This window comes from Accipiter gentilis, chromosome 18 (genome assembly GCF_929443795.1).
Source record: "Accipiter gentilis chromosome 18, bAccGen1.1, whole genome shotgun sequence".
Taxonomy (NCBI): domain Eukaryota; kingdom Metazoa; phylum Chordata; class Aves; order Accipitriformes; family Accipitridae; genus Astur; species Astur gentilis.
In genome coordinates this window covers 18,703,098-18,729,187 of record NC_064897.1, presented here as the reverse complement: position 1 = coordinate 18,729,187, position 26,090 = coordinate 18,703,098, and the positions used below count along the sequence as shown (strand labels likewise).

The 26,090-nt window shown below is 38.5% G+C and overlaps 1 protein-coding gene across 9 annotated transcripts in view; it reads right to left on the bottom strand.

Annotated features, from left to right (window-relative positions):
- FGD4 (FYVE, RhoGEF and PH domain containing 4) overlaps positions 1-26,090 on the bottom strand; it is a 112,172-nt gene that overhangs the window by 16,886 nt on the left and 69,196 nt on the right. For 8 of the 9 annotated variants that reach the window (XM_049821665.1, XM_049821668.1, XM_049821672.1 and 5 more), the window contains exons 2-7: positions 23,935-24,099; positions 16,645-16,825; positions 13,212-13,698; positions 6,686-6,775; positions 4,469-4,614; positions 423-579 (exon numbers count right to left, since the gene is read on the bottom strand). In XM_049821665.1, coding sequence (XP_049677622.1) covers positions 423-579; positions 4,469-4,614; positions 6,686-6,775; positions 13,212-13,698; positions 16,645-16,736 — 972 coding nt within the window. In that variant the 5' untranslated portion in view covers positions 16,737-16,825; positions 23,935-24,099. Of the gene's footprint in view, positions 1-422; positions 602-4,468; positions 4,615-6,685; positions 6,776-12,286; positions 12,529-13,211; positions 13,699-16,644; positions 16,826-23,934; positions 24,100-26,090 lie in introns of those variants that run through there. The other variant, XM_049821673.1, reaches the window with a different exon arrangement.

Sequence of the window (26,090 nt, the reverse complement as noted above, 5' to 3'; positions counted from 1 at the left end):
TCAGCATTTAGGATTACATACTTACTTCCAAAGTGTAGTGCTCTGCATAACAGCACTTGGTGTGAGCCAACAGAGTACTTATGGCTTCAGTGCAAGGATCTACAGTTGCACTGATAGGTCACTTTATCCTAAAACTGTATTCACTTTTGGTATCTACAACAAAATGTATTTTTTTAGTCTTCTCATGTTTCAACCTTTATACTTTGGTCCTCTATTTTGCAGTGGAAAGTCTGGATTTGTGGGGGTATTTGTGCACATATGGAGGAAGAAAGAGAAGAAACAGAATGCAGTGTGAAGTGGACAAACCCAACAACCTTTAATTCTAAGGGATTTGGCATTTAATTTTCTCTTTAGTCCTTTTTTCACCCACAAACTTACATATTTGTACACATGCTTGTATTACTTGGAGATCTCCCCATTACCTGAATATCCTGAATAATGAATTTGAATTGAGGTGACCGTTCAGTCCACGTTTTCACCAATTCCATTGCATTATCGAAATTCTTCACATACTCGCCATACATCTTGAGGAAAGGAGCTAACTTTTGCAGAATATCTCCAATTCTAGGGGTGGTAGTCCTGCAAAGTAAGAGGGCGGAATCTCAGAGCAAACAGGAAAGAAAAAAAGTCACACAAGGTTATAAAATGGTTTCAAAAGTTTAATAGAGAATCCTTCTGTTAGGGATCACCTCATATAGAGTTCCAACGTTACAATTAAAATTGACCAGAATTAACATAGAAAGAGTGTTTGTATCCTCTTTGATGATGTATAAGCATTATAGGTCATGTAGAGCACTAAAGAAAGAAAAGCTATCTATAATGAAAAGCTTGAAAGGTTTTGTTTACAAAACATGGCCTAATTTATTTTATTTGCAGTTCCTTAAAACTACATTATCTTCTTCTGACCATGCTTTACCCTCTAAATATCTAACCTGTGGTTTTGTTTGAGGACTAAATCCATACTGTAGAGCTTCCCTTCTGTGCCTTATATAAATACATGTATTTACAACTTTTAAAAATCATTATTTATCTAAGAAAACCTATGAAGTAGAGAGAAACCCTTGGGTTCCACTCTTTTGTGAGACCTTTCCTACATCTTTCATACTGATAGCATCTTCAAATAAAAGAGAGTATTAAAGAAACTGACGGAGAGATGGAGAGAAGCTGCACTCTCGACGCACACAAAGAAAGCGGAACAGCACACATGCATCTCCGAGAACTACAATATGAAACACGTTTCACATTTTGTTTTCAAGGACAGACTCAGCAACTGTATCAGCATCTCTGGATTTCTGGAAGTCTGAAATCAGTGTTGTGGTACTGGTCTGAAATGAAGCAATCTACTGCAATTACTTTAGCAGTCTAATGCAACACACCACTTCTCCAAGAGAAAAGCTGTGCAGAAGGGAAAAGTTGTTTGAATAGTGAATATTGCCGGGACTGACAAGGGCTGGTCCAGCTCCAGCTGCCTCCGGGGGGGGCAGAGGGTACTCGTGTAAGACCTGGCAGAAGTCCGAGCTACTGCTGGGCCTCGCAACTAGAGAAGGGGACAAGACAGAGTGGGAAGTGGGTCTCTGAAATCACCAAGGCTCTCCACCCTTAATTAGCTTCACGTGTTTGTTCAACCACTCTACATATGCAAGCAGACACATACACTTTCAAAGGCAAGATAACAATTTAAAACAAAAACCCTCTCCTTTGATTCACTGAATGCTATTTCCTTGGGTTGTCATTTTATTGCAATGCAGCATACTTTTAAACTGAAAATAAAATACAAATCATGCCAATTCCAACAGAACCGAAGACATTATGAACACATTCCTAAAGGTCACCAGAAAAAAACACAAAGACATTGAAGTTTTCTGATGAATTTAACAGATAAGTAATTATAAAACTTTGCAATTAAAAAAAAAGTTAAAGCAGAAGAGACTGTGGCAATCCTTTGTATCTAAAGAAACTGGTACAAAAAAAGAATACTTCTACTTAACTGTTTCAGATCCATTACTAGACAGCCATTAAAAGAAGATGTTAAAACTTTCACAAACAAAGAAGTAGGAACAGTTTGCTATGCCTGCTCCTTGGATACCTACAGCAGCTCTTTTACACAGAGTGCTGCAATTTCACTGTCTCTGAAGATAAAAAAATTTTCACAACTACTTTTCATGCAAGGCCTTTTTCTGTCCAAAGACTGAGGCTGTAACAACACAAATTCATCATCATTTCAGGTAAGAAAGACAAGATCCACGTCACACAAAGCGCTCTGAAAGAATAGGAAGGACAGGGAAAGTTGAAGAAAGCAGAACCTTCTGAGAGCAGCATCCTCCCTTGAGGGACTAACAAGTAACTAGTTCATCTTGCTCAAACACTGTGCACCATGAGCCAAAATATGAAGTTCTATTAAATGCTGTCAGGTCCAGGACAGTTCCTGTTCTCTTGGATAGAGAGATCAGAAAGAGAACTATTACCATGGACCCAAATCAGCACTGCACTATTGCCAGACAACACAGATAGCATCATTATATGGTCAAGAAATAGGACTTCCCATTGTTACGCAGGTCCAGAAACACTCTGTATTTTCTGTGTTATGAGACCACAACAGTATTCACATTTGCATTCTAAAAGCTCAGACATGAAATCACTGACTTACTAATCATGATTTGTAGCATCTCATTTAAAACTATCATGGCTGCAACAAAAGTAAGCAAAGGTCTATAAAAATCACAGCACAGCAAAGGTGACTACAGAATGACTGCTTTCTCTTCCAATACACAAGCTAACAAGCATCCAACAAAACTGAAAGTTTCGGTTTCAAAGCAAAACAAATCATATGAGTAGGTCAGCTCTGTAATTGCCACACATTCCAAAACTTTGTGTTGAAAGACTGAAATAATTTCTTCACCACCACTCCCCACCCCGAGCCTATCACACTGTGTTCTTAATAGTCTTCCCCAGGTATCTGCTCTTGGTCATCTTCGGGTACAAAAGACAGAGTTAGATGGGTATTTTATTTGATGTGGGATCACTGTTATGCTCTGTTATGCTCTTTTCATGGGAAATATATTGCAACAAGGCTGTTTCCGGTGTTTTCAAGCCATATGTTGTAAAAGAGATATTCAGCTCCAGCTGTTGCTCAAGTCATTCAAAATGCAACTGCCAGACAATTTCATTTCCACCAGATAAGCTTAGATTCACACTGCATTTTCTGCTAAAAAGGAAGAATCTGCTTCTGATCTGCTTTCCCAGTTTCAAAAGCTATATATTTTTACCTTAAGTTTTCAAAACAAACCACAATTCGGGGAAAGTGTCAGCAATTTCTATCCAGCTATCTTTGTTAGAAACTAAAGAACAATAAAAGAACTACATAAACCTACCAATAGAACATACTTAAGTATCTTCTATGTCCACTTAAAGGAACTGCTTAGGAAAGTGAACTTTCTATCTGGCAGAAGCTGTTTTTTCCAACACTGGTGATAGAGACAGAAAATTATCCCAGATTTTTCTTTCAGCAATGATCAGAAATTGTTCTCTTCAACCGCACCCTTTCCTCTAACTCCTCCCCCAGAGCATAATGTTGTAAGGAAACTTAAACAAGCTGTCTCAGGTACAGCACAGAGGTTGTTTCCAAGCAATGTGGGAAAGGTAACATCCTTACGATGCAATTTATTAGTTTTGCACTAACAAAGTTCATCTGCAAAAGCACTTTTCAACCTTTGAAGCTATATAATTATACACACATTATGAGTGTGTAATTTAGCATTTTGCAAATACTTAAGGTAATGCAACACATCCTCTGTGCTCTGTAAACCGTCTAGAGCAAAATTTTAAGAGTACATCACAAATTTTATTTCAAATATATACAGTACTGATGTAATGTAGCATAAACTGCTTTTTAAACAATGTTAGACTAAGTTAAACTCCACTTTTCACGAATATGCACTCTATTTTAATCCAGGCATTCATATTTCCTATCAGATTTTTTTTCAATTAATCAGAAGAAAAGGGTGGATTTATCTTACATGGTCATTTTGCAAGGAACATAATTTAAGGTGTAAACTTTGCTACATTCCATGATGCTTAGGTTCTATGCATTACATAGATTTGCATTACAGACTATACAGGGCTACCAGATTTTTGTGCATGGGAACTATTCGATTTTAATAGAATAGTAGTGCAATGAATTCACCAGGTATCGCAATTTCAGTCTGAACCTCTAATTCAGCAAGGCATCTAACCATGAGTAATCTCACTGGCTTCAGCAAGATACATGTCCTTTATTTTGAGCAAATGATGCAAGTCTTCTACTGAGTCAGATCCTGATGAAGAGTGGAAGAGCAGATGTTCTCCTACCCACACTACTTCCTGGGCTGGGAGTACTTAATTATGAAGGTACCTTCCCTACCTCAACCCTCTGACAGAGTTTCTACAGACGCAGTTTTAGTAGTATTTTGGCTAGTGAATCACCTCTTACCATTCTTGCATTCTTTTCTCAAGTTCTGGAAGTAAGAATTTACTGTGGAAGGCATTTATTGATGAGATGTTAGAAAAGATTTTATTAATCACTTCAGCTGGAAATGAACCTCTGTTGGCTTCCTCAAGGAGTCTGGAATAGAATACCTGCAATACAGAAAAAGAGCCCAAACCTATCAGCCCATTATCTTTAATCAATGGAAGACCACCTATCTACCCCTCCAACCGAGGCAAGATTCATATTTAGTAAAATAGGCAGGTAATGACAAACTCATTTATTGTCTTTCCCTCACCAGAAGTTAAAAGCTTCTCCTCCCCTTACACCCCACTTTTTTTCTTGTGAGCCAGGAAAGCACTGCAGGCAGAGCAGACGTAAGGAAAGCCAGACTGAAGTGGTGCCATTTTGAATTGACTCCAGGTACCTTGACTGTTTTAACAGCTAGATCATCTCAGCTTTCCCAGTCTTCCAGTCATATTTTCCACTCTTGCTTTCTTTTCAGTTAGCATGACGTCTGATCACCATTAGCCCAACCACTCTCCTTTTATGCCGTATCCCCTTATCCTTCTGAAGTCAAAGTAGCTGGCAGACTATGACTGGTCCCCACATACCACTTAAAACACACAAGGGGCCCAGTTCTGACTGGACTCTACTATAGTCTCTTTTAAAAAAATACTCTTTCCCCATCAGCAGGCTTTACCTGACTAGAGGCAGCTACAAAATTGCTAGAGACATGTGCAGCTGTTAACGTGCACACCACATAAGACAGTGCTTATGGGCAGCTATGGTCCCTTTATCTCCCTCTCCCATGCTTGACCAGACTGCATCTCCCTAGAAAGGGCTTCAGAAGTTTGGGTAAGCACTTGGGAAAGAAGAAAAAAGTCTGAAGACAGGAACTTTGATAATCCCAACTTAGACAGCAAAAGTGTCTTAAAAGGAAAAGAGGCGTACACTTTCACATATACTTTAAAACATGCTCACTTTGCTGCATCTTGGAGAGGACGGCTAGTTAATTTTGACAAGTTACTTCGAAGACTATAATGGTTACATAACTTTTTAACCAAGTTTAGAAACATAACAGTTGCTTCTCCATCTTCCGCTTTCCTCTCATTAGCAGCAGTTGAGCAGCTGTGCTTGAACCTAATTTTTCAGAACTCTGTCCAGTTAATATTTGGAAAACAGGCATAGGAGTAATGCACTTAGGATCGCATCAAGGAAAATAATTATACATTACCCATCAGAAAAAACTATGAATGAAGTAAACGTTTTCCTTTTTTATTTTTAAACTTCTCTAAACCAAAGCTCTTTTTTCTGCAATATTTTGTCTTTCAAAACATACCATATATCCATCCCAATGTGGGTCTACTAGGTAAATCACTTTCATGAGGACAATTACTTAGATCCCCAAGTTGCCTGAACAATTATTGTTATCAGTTGAGATTTTTTACTTTTCATCAACTGTTTTTAGAAGACGTACGCATTAGACCTGAGAAATTTAAACAGCAATGTCTGAGAAAAATATCATGGAGTAAGGCAATGCAAAGCTATAGGTATCCAGGTAAAATTGATATAAGTGTTATGTGAGAAAGTAAACACAAATTCAAAAGGAAAATACTCAAGAACTACAGACTTTCACATTTAAGAAATATATATCACTTTGATTCTACAGAGCACAAGAATTCAGTCCTTTCATTGCAAGAAGAGTAATTTCTGTTCACTTCAATAGGATTTAGTCTAAACATATAGTGGGAAAATAGGGGATATACAGTTTAGAACGGGCATCTTCCTAGGTTCTTTGGCACTAAAGAAAAATTCTGATAAGGTGGCTCAAATTTGAAAGATTTAGTAATTTTCTAGTGGGTTGGCAATTTCAGTATTATATAACAATACCCTTCTCCATTTCACCAGAAGCCAAGAAATTGTTATACACCCTCTTTGTTGGAAGGGCTACCAGTATGCATTGCTATTGCTTATGGTGACATCTACGTGCACAGAACATATTGCATTAATATCCACAAAATTCTAAAGATTTTAAAAATGTAGCGTTCTTTAAATAGAAACACAGGCAAAGTTATGTGGCAAAAGCAAATGACTGACTGGAAAAGTCAGCAAAATGTGAAAAACACACTACCTCTTATGTAATTTATACAAACACTTATGCATAGCTATTCAAGTGAGTTCAGGGCAAGACAATAAAAACAAATTCAAGAAAAAGTGTACCCCATCTAGGAGGTCAAGTCGGCTAACGTAGGCTTTTTCTGTTTGCAGAAGTTCACTGGCAATTTTGTGACGTTTCTGTTCATCTGTCTCCTGGAGGAAAATAAGAAGAGCTCTTAGGATACTGGAGAAAACTTATGTAATACTAAAAAAATGTCAAAAAGACATACGATTTCCTTACAGTCCAAAAAGCAACTGAAATCCAAGTTTTACATTTAGTAATAGACACCCCATTTTGAAAAATACAAACTTTCCAGCAGTTTAATCAACAAATACAGAAGTCAAAGAAGGATAAAAATCAAACTGCAGAGCAAAACTCAAAGCCTAAAACATTTAATATTTCCCAGTTTGTACAGGGATCTTTGCCAGAGCACCAGCTCCCCGCTTAACTGATCAGCTCACATCCTGGTAATCGAGTACCACTGACCTTTCAGAGCTGGAAGAACTGATTTGCAGAGTAAGAGGGAACAGATGGGATTAGTTGGTGTTCGCCCCCGCCCCCCGTTTCAAAAGTTATTTGAACTGCATGTTCTTTGCATCACAGAATTGTTGAAAAATACCACACAAAATGTTTTATGTTCATCAATACGCTCATTGCTGATTAACTGTTGATGCAATTAGAGGACTCCTTTGCTAGGTCTTTATGTAAGTCACTTTTATTTCTTAAGGGAAGTTTTCATTTTAAAGTCTTTCATTCCACAAAATATATTTTTTATTCTTCTGCTGAACAGAAACTTAAAACATTCATTCAAATTTCAATATTAAACTAAATGTTAGATTATAAAATTATGAGCTGCTATGAGAAGTTACTTCAAAACAAACAATGAAAGCACAGCCTTCGACAGTACTAAAACACTAGAGAAATCCCTCATGCTCACAAATGTCACGTTCAACAAAATGACACTTCCATTACAAGATTTTTTTCTTCCAGATCTAGTGCTAGCGCTGAAAAGTGTTCACATCTAATGACATCCCAGTCTTTCCTAAGTAAATGGCCGTCTTATCACGGTGCTTATGGGAAAGTAATGGTTTTCTAGACAAACCATAGAAAGTGTTCATAAAGAAAAATAAAGAGGAGAGCTTGAAAGAGTTATTTCTGATTTCAAACTGCACACTGCTTCCCACACGAGTATGATAAACATTTGCAAGTACATTTATAAAGATGGTCTGCAGAATACTGAATGCTAAAGTACAGTCTTTTCATTTAAAGGACTTCAGTGGCTTTTTTCCCCTTTTCAGTATTCAATAAGTATTCCAAAATTGAACACATTTCAATTCTAATCTTTAGTGTTAACAGTCACACTGCTACACGGCAAGCCTCCTCCCTAAATACAGGCTTTCAATAGTGACTTCAAAGCTGTTCATTAAATCTGTTTAAATCAGCATAGCAACCACAGTAACCTACAGAATAGCATTTTAAGTGCTGTCAAGAGACATTGCAGGGAGCTGGAGGATTAGCTATTACAGCTACAGCATACCGTTTAGTGCAGCCATTTACAAGGGATCTCACATGTGGACTTGAGGCACAAAACCACAAGGCTACTGGTTCCTCAGCAATTTTATTTTGGCTTCTCTCCCCAAAACCCCACTTTGTCCCTGAAGCACAGCTACAGAACCAATCTGCAATTTTCAGAAGATTACTTGAACTAATTAAGAGAGGGGAAAATCATGCATAGCAGACTCAAAAATACCACACAAAATAAGCCATTCAGAAAAAGCATTTAATCCTCACTCCTAAATCCCTCTTACTCTCCGACTACACCTCTGACCCCAGCTTTCCCATCCTCTCAGTATCAACCTTACAAATCTTCCTAATTTTTAAACCTCAGTCTCCTTTCTATATCATCACGCTACCTGACACAGGAATCTTCTACATGGGGGAAAAAACCCCACACCACTGGTAAGTTGTCTTTTAATCACAGTGGCACGTTCTTATTCCAGCATAAGAACATCCACCTATAGGGTTATACCAGTGCAAGAATAAAATTGTATCGCTAGTTTCCTTTTAGGGAAGACCTCGGTTTCCCACCCCACCATCTCAGTATCTGCCATGTTACATGAACGCCCAGCTGTGTTTTCTACCACTAGCTCCATCCTCCTCACTACTCATTCGCCCACTTCAGTGTCTTCTATCCAAAGAAAAGCACCTGGTTTCCACAAGGTCACTCCAGTTTCCTTCTTGTCACAAACAACAGGTCGTGGGTTATTTTGTTAATTGTGACATCTGTCTCCTGAGGAGCTTTTCTTGATGGAAGTGGCGGCCACTGGTCCTGAGCACACGGGGTGAATTTGGACCAGATGCATGGGTGGACACGAGTCCTGGCCATGCCACGCAGCAACGCACATTTGGTGGAAAGACTCACCGTTGTGCAAAGCCAGTGCTGCAGCTGGCGTACGCAGGTGTGTATACAGACATATATTTCTTTTCTGCTTTCAGGGACTTCATTCGCAGCCATCCCAGCTCGGCCACGCGCACACCACACCGTGCTGCACCCCTAGCTGCGCCTTTACCCCCAGCTGCCCACCCACCCCTGCCTTGAAGCAGGCTCGCGGGCAGCAGCCAAGCTATGGGCTCAGGGCAGGCAGAGCCCAAGAAGGGGCTCAGCTCCTGCAGACCCAGGTTTGGCTATTCCAAGTAGCAGGAAGCAACTCTTACAACATAATTTGGAAAGAAATCCCGAATGATGTTTGTGACAGTGAGAATGACACGGAGCCATTCATTACTAGAGCTTCAACAAAACAGCCTTGTAGAGATAATGGAGGAAAATTCTTAAAAGAAAAATCTTTAAACACCATGGAAAACATTAAGTTAGTATTCAACTTCTGAGAACTTCAATGCTTCTCTAAAGAACTACTGTATCCAATCTAATCATTAACAGTAAAAGGGAATTTTAATTCTCTTTCAAGTTACAAGTTAAGCTTTATTTTCACAGGATGTGACCGTAAATGCACACAACTCTTCTCACAAGTAGGATAAGAGAATAGAAATGAAACTATACCTAACAACATGATAGTGATGCTGAATAATATTCACTCCCATTTAGGTGTAGCCCTTGCCCCAAGGGCTTTGCAGTAATATATTAAGCGGCACAGATGGAGTGAGAGATATAGAGTATGAACAAATATCAGTCAGTCCATGTTGTGCTAGTTTGTTTGTAATGCTGAGTTTGGTCTCAAGTAAGAGTGGGGATTTTCTCTTCTAAAACAATTCATGTCATAGCTGCTTCATGATCCAAAGCTTTCTTCCCTAAGTATTGGGAATATAAATGTAAATTTGCAGCAGAATTTAAGATTTCCTTTAATCTCTTGAGTCCTCAGTTTCTGAAATCAAGGAAAGCGCTAAGTTGTGCAAGACCTGCAATGAAAATCCTGAGTGCTACTATCAGTGTCTGGCATATTAACTCTGTGCAATCGTCTATTGCACAAATGATAGGCGAGTTTCTTGCACAGCAACCAAGAAAAGCAGTAAAGATCCTGGTACCCCTAACGAAGTGATTCTTCTCAAGAGGATTTCCACGATTATATTGGGTGCTAAAGATACACAGCTGTGTTCGTGATTTACTATTGCTGAAGACCACCATTAAATTGCAAAACCAGGAAGAAGCTGGTAGAAGCTCTCAAGTGTTGCAACAGTAAATGATTTCTTGGCAGAAAGTTAACTTTGCAACAAAGTTTCACCTTATTTAAATCAAAACTTCACCTTACATTTACAAATACACATCTCCACCAGGTTTTGCATCTGAAACATCAGAGCCCCCAACATTGCCATTAAGAGAAGACATCAAGTAAGGACTTTATTAAAGATGCACAATGGATTCTTCTCCATCTGTGGCATGCATGCAGTCTATAACCCCATTTCCTACCCGTCTCACAACAAATACCAAAGCATTTCTCGTCTTGTCTTCAGTTAGCACTAGCAGTAGATTTCTCACAAGATGTTATTCAGGAAGTTAATTGATTGGGGTGTTCTTGTACTATTCAGCCACCGCGTTTTCGGCAAACCAACTTTTATGACAGAAGGTGCTTCTGCTGCAAGGCAAGAAACTTTTCACTTTTAATAGTCTTTTTGCTTGTGATATTTGTGGTTTGTGACTATCAAATTAATTCAGTAAATAAGAAAAATGAAGCATACTCTACTTTAGTCATTTGGGGAAAATGTTTCAGAACACTGCCAAATTTAGTGAGTTTTGTCTCAACTTTTCCAGAACCTCCAATAATAATCTGACTTTAGTCAGATCTATAGTTGTAAAGGGAAAAAAAAAATTGTAAGAGCAACATTATTTCAAAATAAGCTTTCTTTTCCGAGTCTAAAAAGTAATTTCTGCTCTAGTTTTGCACCATTCCCCAATTTAATTCACCCTTTCCAGCAGTGGACTTGGTTTACTTCTGCTGTACATGTATGCATTTACAAAGAGATAGCATCGCTTTTCTCTCTTCCCTGAATTAGGAAACATGGCATGCAAGAGACAAAGAAGATACTTTGCATCAGTATTGAAATACATATATCAGATGCATAATTTAAAGTTTGTCTATGACTCACATGCATCTGCTCCCATTGCTTTTACTCAATTGTACCTACACTTGCTTAATTAAAAAGGGCAGAAGAGTGTTGTTAGTCTGTGCAATGCAACTTCAACTGGACTGCATCCCAGTTTTAAGATTTTTTTTTACTAAGTGGGCGCTTAGCAGAATCACAGAATGTCTAAATGCTCTTACTTCTTCCCAATGCTTGCTTGGATGCAGAAACAGCTTAAAGCTCCACCAGACCTCTCCTGTTCCTCATCACCCTCCCTCTATTCCAGACAGCATGGCAGCAGCTACTTAGACCTCCACAGGGCTGATTTCAATCTCTAGGTTGCATTAATCCAAACTAAATCAGTGTTTGATTTTGTAAAGCATAGCCCTTAGACCAGTCTGTGGTAGACATGCTTCTCAACCTCACTAGACTACAGGGGATGTCCTTGTACCGCAACCAGGCTGGTATCTCAGAAGTGCTGCTGTGACCCACTTCAGTTTTACAGATGCAGTTCGCTCCCGATGCTGACCCAAGAGTCATCCTGCATGGGTGTGGTTTGTTCGGTTTTTTACCCTTCGAGCACCAGCAAACAATATATCTCGTAGCAGTCACATTAGGGCTCACAATTTGACTCTTGGTCAATATAGGACAGATCACATGTGTTGGTTGCTGCAGCTCAAAGACAGATTTTTGATGAGATTGCTGCCATTAACATTTGCCCAGTTCCTTCCTGGACTTTACAACAGAAGTGCCTCCCATTTCTGCTTTTTCCTGAAAATGCTGCCAGCACCTTACTGCATGACTTGGATTCAAGCTTAACATCGCTGCCCATGGAGCATTCAGCATTTATTGGCACAGAGAGGGGAAGCAGGCATTACTGAACAGGAGATAGAAACATAATGACAGGTGTGGCAGGTTAAAGGTGCCTTGGACAGCAACCAGGCTTATGTTTAGATGGGAATAATAATGTTCACTCATTACTGGCAAAAACAACCCTTAAAACAAATAAGAAAATCCACACAAACCAGCCCCTTCTTGTCGTCACCCAGGATATTTTATCCTATAATACATGAGAATCTGAGACCCACCTTTCCCACACACGGAATTTCCCCTCAAGCGTGTATGTTCGTGACCCCTAGCTAACCAAACTCCAGGGCTTGGAGAGGTCTGTAGTTAACTGATGCAGGTGTACTCCTGACAAGCAGTGATGAGCTTTATCGGTGCTCAGCTGTTTGTTAGGCTCTGCGGCGAAGAGGAAGGCCAGGAGGGTCCGCTCCAGCCCCCCTGCCATGACTCACACATGGCACAGCTGGACCAGAACTGTTCATGATGTTCACTGACCACCAATGAATGCTTCAGCATGAGAAGGCAAACTGCATGATCAAACTTCTAGAAGTGGAAATATGCACAATTTTTGAGCAATTAATTTCCCAGGACAGATTTTCTTCCACCCACTTAGTTCCCTTAATTATTTAAAGCCTTCCTTACGAGGAAGCTGAAATGTATCATGATATAAGTTGTTCTTGCTAACAAGACATATATTCAGTACACTCTGAACCTTGCGTCTCTCTGATAGCTAGCAGACTGCCACTGCCTTTCCAGCTTTGACTTGACAACTACATCCAAGTTAAGTATTCACATGACAGTTCCGCCTGAAGCCCTGTTTCTGCAGTTTACTACACATGGAATTTTATTTTATACACACCACTAACCTGTGTCCCTTGTAGTCTGGCACAGCTGAAGAACAGTGCTGAACATGTACACATATTTCAGTTTCACTTTTTTTTTAAACCTCAGATAGCTTATGCGAAGAAGGAGAGAGGGGAAGTAGTAAAGGGGAGAAAAGGCAAGCAAAACTTTTTTTTTTTTTTCCCTGTCTTTTTTTCCAGAGGAAAAAACCAAAAGATTTTCAACGTTCTGACCTGCTCTTGGAAGCTTATTTTTGTAAATAAAAACCAAAAGAAAATACACAAAGTAGTAATATAGCAAGAATGAAACAATTTCTCTTTTTACCTTTGTTTCTACAGGTTGATCTTGCTTACTCATTTCCTCAGTTGGTTCTTCCTTCACGTTAGTATTAATTTCTAGAGTTTCATTTTCAGATGGGAGCAGTGTATCACTGCTTGGAGTCCTGTAGCAGCTGTTAAGCATCTGTCCTTCACAGGCAGTCATACTTTGCAATGACTCTCTGGAAGTACTTTCTCTTTCCCCATTTATCAAGCTGTTGTCAACAGCATTATCTGGAACCAGGGTGGATATAGCAGAGACACGATCTGGTAATCTCCTGTCCTCATCTTCCGTCTGGTCTTGTGCTACTACTCCGTTGGCTGTGTGTAGCTGTACAACCTGAGTTTTGTCGGTATTACTGTTTCCCTGTTTTTGTAGTGGGTGCTGGGAGGGGAGTTTTGGCTGAGGTGATGGTGTTGACCCATATCTTCCTTGAGATTTAGAAATGTGGAGAACAGAGGAATCTTTCTTCAAATCACTAGGATTTAACGGGCTAAAAACACCAAACAAACAAAACATAGATGAGAGAAAAGTTAAACATGGTGTTATAGAAAACCCCTGGTATGAGGAGTAAGAGAGTTGCACCATATAACCAATGCTGCCCAAACCATTTTTTCCTGTATTAATATTAGGAAGTTCAGGCCACGAAGACTTGAACAGCATTATTCTATTGAAACCCACTCAAACATGCATCTCTTACTGGAAACCCAGAGTGCCACCCATATTGATTCATTACATCCTCATGTGTCTTGAATCTCACTTTTAAAATGGAAGTCAGCATTATCAGCTACACATAACAGACAAGGGAACTCAGGCACCAATACATGAAGCAACATGCCCAAAGAGTCCCGGTAGATTATTGGCAGAAATGGAGACAGACTCATGCTCTCCCAAGTCCCAGTCCGATGCTTAAACTAACAAGCAGCCTGTTCCCTAATTGCTGTTTAATTATACAAAATGCATGAAAAACGTCCAAGAACATTTAGCATCCCTCTCCTTAGTTCAGCATATTACAAGAGGAGCTTTAAATTCTTACCCTATTTCTTCCCCCAGTGTCCTTATTTAGAAGTGTTCTTTCATCACGCTGCATCTTTTCTGAAGGTTTTTTCCTCTACATTTTATCTCTGCTTTAAACATGTTATCCCTTGTTCATACCTTTCACTATCTCTTTCTGTGTTTTATTTTTGAGATTTTGAATTTTAGGCCAATATAAACGGTAGCCTACTCTGTAAAAGTGCTTGGCTGCATTATAGTTTTAAAAAAAATAAAAACTGGAACCAAAATAAAACCTATACATTTTTGTCTGAAGTACATTTAACAAGCCATATTCAACTTGCAAAACAATACCATGACTGTCCTCTAACATACTGTTCCTACTGTGGACCATTAATCTTTGGGAAAGATGAAGACTACTTATAAACTGTATGTTTACTCCTTATTTATAAGATGGTTTACACAAATATTGTAAATGTATTCTGCATTTTCGTACACAGAGCTCAAAAAATATCTTATAATAGCTTCACTTTCTTCCAACATAGAAAAAAAAAAATTAATCAGTTTTCCTTTAGTTGTGTAAAGATTATGCCTTTTTTTAAAAATAAGCTTAACTCCAAGATAGAATTAATTTACGCTTTTCAATTGCATGCACACTGCAAAGAGGTTTAACTAACTTTCTGCCATGCCTACATGTTTGTGGCCTGTACAGACTAATGAAAATAAGTTATCATAATTGACAATCACAGTTTGCAGTTCATGAACATGCTACCTAGTCATGTGAAGACCAATAATTAAAAGCGAAGTTCACCTTCCTGGAAGACACACATTTTGTGAGCTGAGCTCATTCAAAAAACAGGAATTGCTTCCATGGCCACAGCAGGGTATTCCAGAACTTGGCATGCTAATTATGGAAGTTTCTTATAAGCAGAGATCATAGAGTTGAGGAGAATTTAATCATTAGACAGACATTACCGGGTGTACTTAATGAATGTTGTTGGCCAAAAAGCAACTCAGCTTCCCCTAGTTCCCGAAACAAAATGTCCCTACTTTTAGAAGTCCACAAATAAGGAAGTTTTCCTTCATTTCTTTATAGCTTCCTTTATTTGCATAATATTGAAAACATTCCTGCACAATGCAGCAGGCATGTGTAGGAGGAAGAAACGTAGGGCCTATTGGTGTAGGGCACAATGAACCTGCAGAGTTTCCTTTCAGAAAGGTTAAAATTGTTTTTCTAAGGGTACTACACTGTTAAAAAGACTTGGGTGATGCTTTGGAGGAAGACGAAAACAAAGTGATAACAGGACTATAGAGACCTATGCTAGAAGAATTCACAGGACCTCCAGTGCTGCAGCAATTTCTTTTTCCCATCTTTGAGCAGCTGTCATGGCAGAGTGCAATTAAGTCTCTGTCTAATGACAGAAGTTTCCTACAGATGAAGCTCTGAAATGATTTCTGTTCCACTAGACAAACATATTGCAATGCTCAGCTGCTTCTGTATAAGGGATTAAGTTTCCCCCATCTTAAGGAGAAATTCTTTCGATGAAAGTCTTAATACTCTGGCTCATCAGAAGGACATGCTCTGTTGTACACCATGTATTCACTCCTGTACGGGGCATCCCTTCAGAACATTAGTATCCCGAGGAAACACAAGAAAACCATGTCCCAAATTTGCAACACTCAACTGTCACTGGACTGTTTCCTGAGCTGTTCCTCTGTCATGGGCTTTCTGGAGGGTTGCTCTCTTTATACAGAGCAGATATATTCAGAACTTAGGTTCCAGAGCTTATAATGCTTGTCATGTACATCTAATTAAAGACACACAAGTAACACTATTTTGCGAAAGCAGAATTCACTGTGGCTCATGTTTCTCAAAGTTCCAAATGTTTCCTGTAAAAGGCAGTTCAAAACTCATGAACACCAAGCTATTCCACCAAAATCAAGTACTAAAAAGCAAACAGTTCAGAGAATGTATGCCACATCAATACAAATAACTCATACAGTTCACCCTCTCCACATGAATGATATGAACAGGTTAAGACGGTATAAAAGGAAAATAAGGATTTTGGGTTTCTCTATTTGCTTATATAAGTAAATATTTTTTTTTCTGCAAGAACAAAATAATTTAAGATTAGCTCCAATGTTTCATTCTAAAATCAGCACTTATTTCGAATTGCTGACATTTTTCAGGATGTTTTAAAAATGTTACAAGTTTGTTTGTTTTTTAAAGAAAAATTAAGACTAGCACCTCATGAAAAAGCACACCTTGTACAGGCCAAACATACAATTGGCTTGCACCATTTCGAAATGTGCAGTTTTGCCATCAACTCCTCTGGCAGGGATGGGTTTGAGCATTACCGCAGTACCAATGATCTTCCTCACAGGTTCAAGTTCCAACAATCCACACACAACAGAGTTACAAACCAATTCAAATTCTATTACATACCTGCCTCCCTCAAAACGATTGATAAGATCTGACACTTTACTGGACTTTTCCTTTGCGACACTAGAAACAGGGGTGGGTGTCTCTTCCTCCATTCTTGGTTTCTGATTTGATAAAGCTTTATGCCTAGGGGTTTGGTATGTAACAGGTGACACCTTCTGCAGATGAATTGGCTTTGGAGGCACTGCAAACAACAACAACAACAACAATCAATCATTCATGAACTATTCCTTTGAGCTGCCAGAACATATATGAGATTTTTGTTTACTAACTTACTACAGTAATGACGAAGAGACGCTCTTGGCTTCACTTCACCTTAAAGTTGCTTTATGAATACAGGGACTTCATACAGTTTTTTATGCACTGTCTGGTATCAGGCAGGCACCTTGCTATATTTCTTGGATAAAAGCCAAACCACATGCTACTTGAACAAGCTAGAAAATTAGGGAGTTTTCTTGTTTGGTTGGTTTTTGGGGTTTTTTTGGTTTTGTTTTTTTTTTTTAAATAATGTACTGTAGTAAACACATATGTAGCCTTCATTAAATGCAGGTTTTATTGTAAAAAAGAATTAAGCATAATCAAAGGATCTAGCTGTGCTGTGGAGCTCAAGAGAAATTTAAATTGCTGCCCCAAAACTCTGGTGCTCTTGTTCTTTATATTCTCCCTCATGACCTCAATAATAGTCAGTGGAAAAGGTTTTTGCCTTCAGCTTTGAGCTTCCTTTACTCAGTGAACCTCTGTCTATTTATACCGCTGAAAACCTGGCCTCCTGAAAATATTTTTTATCCTTCTTTCTTTTCCTCCATCCCTGCCGTAAGTGCTTCTAATTAGATTGTTAATGATCAGCCGCTGTTTAATACAGCAGTGACTAGAACACAAAAGCCAAGGTGACACATAAAGCAACAGAAGTCACAAGAGCTGAGGATCTTTAACTTTTACCCCTTTACACGACTGTGAAGCATTTGTGGGCAGCAAAAGCATTTCACAGACAGGGTCTGAATGTGTTCCACTATCAGAGCAACGCACCTCCCGCTCCATCAAAAAGAGACTTAATGCAAAGGTCCTTAATTCCCAAGAACATAACTCTGTTCGTTCCCACACACGCTCCCAAAACACATTGTGGGGAGAAGTGAAAGCATTTAATATGAAATTGAAAAATAAAGACTATATCTGCCCTTTAATAAAAGGCAGGCATAAATCAGCAGGAGTAGGCAATGCCCTGCCAGGGGAACCAGCAGCCCCAGGGGCTCGGCTGCCGCTCCACAGGCACCGGCCCTCCAGTGACTACACAGACCTGCCAGGGAGCAAACACCAAGGGGAGGACAGGAGCTGGCATTAGGAATCACATGCAACTCTCACAGTAGAAAAATAAGCACTAGTACAGGATACGCAATAGACGGATGCGAAAAAGCCATGTTCCCTGCATCGCTGACTCTAGAATAGCTTGCTGACTTACCCTGGAAAACCTGCGCACTGCAGGAATTAGCTTAAATCCCATCAACTGACATTTGAAAGAGTTGTTGAAAAAATTCTTGCAAATATACTATCACCGACTATGATAAACTTGAAGGAACACTTGATGAAGGGCGACTTTCCATCTCTACCTTTCGTTAAACTTACTAGGAGGTAACATTCATCTGTGCTTCCAATAACCTAATTGCACTTAAATGGGATTATAGTGATCGCTGCAGTCTGAAAAGTACCAGGAGGGACTCTATGAAGAAATGAATGTATCGCAAAAAGCTTTAGACTTCAACCATATCAACTACAAATGCTGATAAATGAAATAATCAGAGGGAGAAGAGAATTACTGTAGATGAGATGCTTTTACTGTGTATATGTGTATCTTTGGTCCTTTCAAGCTTTATTTTATATTTATTAACATAAGCAAAAAAAAGCAAGTTTGGGGAAGGATGCAGTGCAGAAAGGCTGACTTAAAACTACTACAATTTTCAAGCAGTTACAGTGCAATCCTGAAACAAGCAGAATATGAAATTGTGTAACTGCTGAGTATCTGTAGTAACCGAAGCCCCTCCTGAGAAGCCGCATACATTTGCTCAGCTGCAGCTGCAGTGCAGTGGAGCAGCTTTCCCTATATTCCCTCTTCTCAGCGAGTTTGGAGAAGATCTGGCAGAATTAGGCCAATGAGCAGCAGATAATTGTCCAAGCACTGAATAGCTTGCTGCACTGACAAAGGCGATGGGACAGCTGAAAAAGGCGACACAAGCAGGCTGGTAAAAAGCAGGACACATAATTGAGCATGGGCACTGCCATTCCCTCGGGGAGGAGATGGAAGGGAAAGGGGACGCTGGGTGGATTTACTGACCAGCACTACGCTAGCTTGTAGACACGCTTCTTACTCTTGCAATGGATTTTGTATAACCTGCGATCCTGTGAATTCTCTTCTTTATTAGACTTGTATATCTCAAACTCTTTTGTACATCTCATAAAATGTTAATAGTCTCACAAGGATATATTAAAACTACTAAACTGGAGGGAATTCATACTAAACTGGAGGGAATTAATGTCTACTGATAAAGCAGAAGGAATTAGTTGGAAGCTATTTTTATACTGGATCCACTGGGACAAAAATTAAATTCTAGGACATTCTGTGGAGGTGTCGCACACTTTCGCGGCTATTACTGAAAAAAGCCCAGCTTAGCAGCATTTCAGTAGGGCAGCACAAGGAACCTCTGGTCAAACTGGACAATCCCAGTATATTGAAAATCCCTATAATGTCTTCAGAGGCGAACCACAAACCAGCCACGCAAATTCACTAATGTAAGATATTTTCTTCTTTATTCCCCATTACCATCTAACAGACAGCATTTACCCTAATCAGCTGTTCCTGTTGCTACTGTAAGTTTTAGAAATAGAGCAATGGGAAAAGGATAGTCACAAGACTGATGAAAAGAAAAGAACCAGTAGTGTAAAAAAACCTGCAAACCTTCCTGTAAGGTCAGCCTTGTTAACAGGGATTATGGAAAACAAATTCCATTAATTCTCCCCTCAATGTACTTCTGTAGTATTTTGTTTTAATCAGATTATTTTTCAATGTGCACACAGCAAGGATCTTAAAGAAGAAAAAAAAAGAGAAAAGACTGGCCCATTGTAATACCCTGCATAATACAGAGCTCTGTTGGGAGTCTATAAATACTCTTGTCTCTATACTGTAGAATTTTGAGGTCATTAGGAGATATGAACTGCATATTCTGCCCAAAGAAAACCCCTCAGTATACTCAGGTAGCTGCTACTTCATAACGTCAGCCAAAACACCTAATCAAGAATTAAGCTGCAGTGCCTAGTTGTGTATTCAACTTTGTACATGCACATAAGGAAATGGGAGGATGCATTTAACTTCTGCTGGTTGAAAACACTGCTATGCTTTGATTCAATGAAAATACACAGTTAAAATTTTCTGTGGTAAGCAACTACAGCTCTCCTGGCTAAGTCATCCTTCATCATCTCCTTGCATACTTCATCATCTTCAGGAAGATCAAATGAGTGCAGCTGGATAGATACCAAAGATTTACACTCCCAAGAACAGTACAAAATAACTAGTAACCAAGACTCGGCAGAAAGAGAGAAAAGTCATCTCCTCTTTAGGATGTACATTTCCACATTTTTGTAATACATCAGAACAAGTATCTTCCAATAATGTATGAAGAAAGAAGACCAATAATAACCAGACGTGCTTTGTTCTCTCATTTCTCTTCTTTCTGGAGATAATGCTTGGGATTTAGCAGTTTTGTTGATAAGAGAGACATTGCTACACGTCTCTCCAAGCACCATTGAGATTGGAGAAGTCTAGCTAGAAACAGCTCTCAGTGTTAGTTCAATTCACCTTTAATTGTAGAAGTTTCATTTCCCAGAGAAGTACAGTCTACATCCCAGGCGTTTAAAAGGTCTTTCAGCTTTTCTGGGCCTAGGCCACTGAATAGCTTCAAAACCACAGACTATATTATAATTAACTGAGAAAGGAGGACAGAATTGATGCTATGGAGTAGGTAGCTGAAACTGACTGCTGAAGTCTACGTGTCGAATGCTTTGCATCCATACCATTTCACAGTAGCACAAACCAGGCCATCTTTTGGAGTGGAAAATCATCTCCAACCCAAACAAAAATTCCTCTTCAGCCTCAGCAGGAGATTCACAAGTACTCCTAAGCACTCATTAGAAAAATTTAAATGAGCAACTGATGCACAGTCTTGAACTGACACGACACTTCACTGCTTTGAAGAAGTGTTGACATTTCAACATATTTTCCATTCTACAATAAAACTGCCTGGTACAGACAACAGTTTCATTGCCTAGTATTTAGTAACTGGACATCATATAAAACTCATACAAGAGGTTCAAAGAGTAGGCAATAGAAGAAGCTAGAAAAAAATGGTCAATTTGTACATGTCCCTCTACATGCATTCTGCTATTGCTAGGTTCAGATCGCTGCCCAAATATTTGTAGGTAAGGGCAAATTTCAAATTATCGAACAACTTGCTTCGTCTCTCATGCATCATATTTGCCTTGGAACTCAGTAGTGTATTTTGCTATTTCCAGTGACCACCTCTAGTCTGTATTAGTCCATGTTATCACAGAATGCACTGCATTGATGCAAAGGTGGAGCACCATGTTTTGCAGCTGGTACGGACTGTGACTGCTTTTCTCCACAGTCCCGATTTCTTTGCTTAAATTCCTCATCAGCTTTCAGTCAGTTTCAGGCTTTGTTCCAAATTTGCAAAGATTTTCATGAATCAAACTGTACTCAACACAGAAATCTGACATATGAATTGCTAAATTGTTGATGGAAGGAATTACTGGGGAACAAAAATTGCTCTTTTACTGTCAGTGTATCAGACAGATAGTTTTGTTTTCTCCTTGAAATGCCTGGGGAAAAAAATGAAAATGAAAAGAAAGAATTTTATATTGGATTCTGTGCAGAAATTTATTCACTTGATCTAGCTACCTTAAGTGATCTGTTTCCAAATATTTAAACTACTTCTCAGAGACCAAGTACAGACAAAACAGGTTCAGAGTCCAGGGTTCACTTCAAGTGCAGGACTTTGGACACTTTTCCTCTACATTAAAGCTCCATTTACTGCGTTAAAACTAAGTTTACTAAAAATAGCTGTACCCCACTTGCAATGCAACCTCAAAGCCATCTTTATATCTCTCAGTTTAATTATATACATCATGGTAGGTTAGATGAAGGTCATTTTGCAGTTAGTTCATCAACAATCAAATATACTGGCATTACAATTCAGGTCTGTCATCTCATTTCCTTTCACCATGAAAGGACAGTTAGTATTTGCATGACTAGAACAACCATTTGGATAAAACATTTCCTGCCACTATAAACCAAAAATGTTTCTGTACCTGTACATCAAAAGTTGTCTAAAAAAAAACCAACATCAGCAACCACATTTAAACCAATAAACTAGAGCACTTTAGTTTGCTTGGATCGTTTGGACTCCCAAAGGCATATCTTATTCATTCTATTTTGTTTTGCTTCCATTAAATAAAAAGGCCAAAAAGATATACTACATAACTTCAATATGATGTGCATATTTAATAGAAATAAATGGAGAAAGACATAAACCCATGAACAAAGCAGGCACAAAACACTGTTTACAACAGTATTATTGAATATAATCTATACAGCTGCATTTCTTAGACTGCAACACTATTCCTGGCTATGCCACATTTTGGAGAAAGCAATTTTGACAAACACAGAAGTCATGGCTAGGGAAGAGCAACAACAGCTGCGTAACTACTTGAATGAATGGAGTCCAATAATATCCAACTCCTAATTTATCTAACAGCTGAAATTTATAATAAGTGGGCTGGCTTTGTTTTTGTAAGGCTTAAAATCTTTTTATTGATTTCCTATTTCTATTTATCCATTAACAGATTTCTAAAATATTTTTCCTAGGAAGAACACATGTTCTCATGTTAACTTAGTTTCAGAGAACACATTTCAGAGACCTAGGAACTGGTGCAGAAGGACTACTCAGATAAGTAATGTTTACGTATGACTGATAAAAACATCTTAGTTCAGTGATCAGCACTGGCAAAATTTCTATAAAAACAAACAATACAAAAACCACAGCTTTATTTTGCTCTCATTCTCCCTAAGTAAACAAAACTTTCTTGACACCCCAATAATTTTCTTCCCTCCTTAACTCTAAGATGACCTTGGGACTGATGCAAAATTTTTCAATATGTATTTTTCATTAATTGATACAGATACTGTTAAATCCACTACATGATGACTCTATGCAATTCTAGTTTCTCTATGTGATTAGATGTGATCCAGTTTTCTATAAGTAATTCTAGTTTCTGTCACATCAGCAATGTATCTTAGAATCCAATTCACTGGGCAGGATCATAGTATCTGTCTCCTAAACTCACTCTTTTTGTTTAACTTTTGAAATGAATGAAGTTCCTATTGCACGTCACTCCTAAAAGACATCAGTCCAGGTTCGCTTTGAATCCACGATTTCCAGAACATACTGACTCTTTGTTGTGATCAGCCTCAGCAAAATCATCAATATTGCTGAGAAGACCACATAAAAAGATGGCTTGAGGTTTAGATGGATGAAGTCAACATGTAGGTTGGCCTATTTAGCTTCTAAAAGTGAAGATACTGTTTATGGACAGAAAGAAGGAAAATCTACTTCTACTCTGCAGACATTATTGGTCAGCTTTTACTGCGTAAACACGAAGTTCCCAACTTTCCACATACTTCTGCAGGAGGGCTCCTCTCAAGCTCTGCTAGAACCCCAAAAGCCCTGAATATCTTCCCCACTACCCCTGCCTTGAAGCCAGCCTGCCAAACACTCCAATTCAAAAACAGAATCAAACCCTTCCAGCTCAAATACAGTCATTATTTTGAAAAATAAGCCCTGGCAATAGTTTGATACAAACAAGAGGCTTACACACATTCTCCCATCTCTACTTACTAGCCACTCCTTGGGCTGAGAACGGATTTAACACTTGCTGCCTGGCAGTACGTGCACAACAAATTACTAGACATTTGAGATAAAAAGTGTCGCTAGACCTATGAGCTTGTAACAATATTAGTAAGTCCAGCTTTTCTTCTGAGAACCTGTTTCAGCAAAATACTGTCAGAAATTACAGATTCATAAAGCATTTACAGAACACTCATATTTCAGTAGCAAGCTTTTATCCCACTACTTTCTTTCTGACAGATACAGTTCTTTCAAGGTGCTCTATTTCTCTTAAAGTCTGAGATGAAGAACAACTTCCCTAACAAAAATATTTGAGACTACTTACCTTGTGGCTTTGGATTTGAAGCTGAACGTGGGGACTGTTTGACTGGCACACTTCCATTTATTCCCTGAGCCGCTTCATTGTGTACATTCTGCTCAACTAGCCTGGTTGTGGCACTCGCTGTACAAGATCTAGACAATATTAAGGACTTTGGACAGATGCTGCTGCCTGAAAAACAAATACATATTAAAAAACAAGAGTTAGAAACAGGATTAAATATAAGGTAGAATGACTGTAAACACATTTATTATGTGCTAACACTTCTCTACAAGAAAATTAGAATACTCGTCTTCCCTTCAAGAGTGTCTCATTCTAAAAACACACTTGGCCTTTTGCTGAAGTTTATTGCGTTGTTTAAACCTTGAAGAGCTGGATATGAAAAGAGACTTACACCACGACTAGCCTAAGCTCTTCTATAGAAAGATTGCAATCTCTAACAGACTTTATCCTATCTGAATTGTCAATGTGCTTGTTTAACAGAAGAACTATAGAAAAAACCAGCATTTTTGTTCAGCCATTCTATTTCTGTATTCAAAGGGTTCACAAAATGCTATACATTCAAATAGTTTATTTTATTACAGAAGGTAGCATCCAAAAATTAGCTAAACATATTACAACTTTTTTGTAGGAAAGGGTTCTTATTTTAAGTTTAAAAAAAAAAAAAAAAAAAGAGCCAGCTGACTCTCCTATTTAATTTCTTCTTAGCAGAATGGAATTTATTCTGATTAAGAGGATCAATATGCTGCTACTGGTAAGAAAGCTGGAACAAAATATAAAGCAACACATATTCAAACAATGGAAACGGTAATAAAAGCACTTGGCCCAGATAAAAAGCATCCTTTAACATCCTTGGAAATCTGAGCCCTGGTTTCTAGCCAATGAAAGATACTACCTTCCAGGTGACGTAGACAAGAAAATTGTGGCAGAAATACAAGTCTGTGGTGAAAATTCCTATATCTAGTGTATTGTGTGTAAGTGTATTATAACAAAAGCCTCACACACGTAATTTTCAGCACATTACAAAAATATCAAATAGTTGCTCCACAATCAGCAGCAGGCATTTCAGTAGGTCTGTCCATTTAAGTAAGCAGTAACATAGTCTACCTTTTAGAAACACAGTTGTTACCCTGTAAGTACAACTTAAAATCCCATTAGATATGCAAAAAGTCAGACATGCTGCAAAAATCTGCAGCGTTTACTGGGCTGATCGTATTGTGATTATTTCCGACCCAATTAAAGAAATACTTGCGTATTACTGCTATTCCTATGCGTTATAACAACTGAGAAATTTTACTTGAAGTCAGAAATGCAATGCACAACAAAATACTACCAGCCAATTACTGTGTTGACTAGTACATGCTTAATACCACCTTTTATAATTGGGAATGATTAAATACACTGAAGAGTAGAGAAAGGTGGGGAAAGATTTTAAAAAAAAAAACAACTTAAAATGGGGGCAGGCAAGAACATAAGCAAGAAAGAGGAGGTAATAACTAACAGAAAAGAGAAATAAACACTGTAAATTTGATAAGCATTTAATTATTTTGCTTATCATCTGCAAGGAAATGAGAAGCTAGAATGCTTGCAAACATGCTTGCATCTGCAAGAATGTTTGAAGCTAGGCGACGCATTATCTATTTTTTCAGAGCATTCTAATTAGAAACAACTTGGAGCCATGAACATTTAGACAAACATAATCAGCCAGCTTGAAATGCCAGTAACATGAAAAAAAAAAAAAAAAAAAAAGGCTTCTTTATATTCACAAGAGGTTAAACTAGTGTTTTAGTGTTGGATAGGTCCTCCATCAACAGTTCCACAAGCTTCAGGAAGACAATCTCAACACCATTAGGTCTCTGTTATATTTATGGTCAGTCCCAATTGTAGCACACGGCGCATCTACACTGTTCCAGCACTGTCTAATCTTTACTGCTATTGTGATCCCGCTTTTAATCATACATTCTGAATGAAAGAAATGCAACATTTCTGAATGTAACCAAAGTCTATGGGAAAAGAGTCATTCTCTTGTGACTGCCAGGAGGCAAAATTTAACTCTCAAATTACTCTTAAAATTATATAGCTATGTATAACTAGTGTGTTAAGTCCCAAGAAGAACTGCCATAATGGTTGTGAACTTGATGTGCTACTGCTAGATCTTTTCA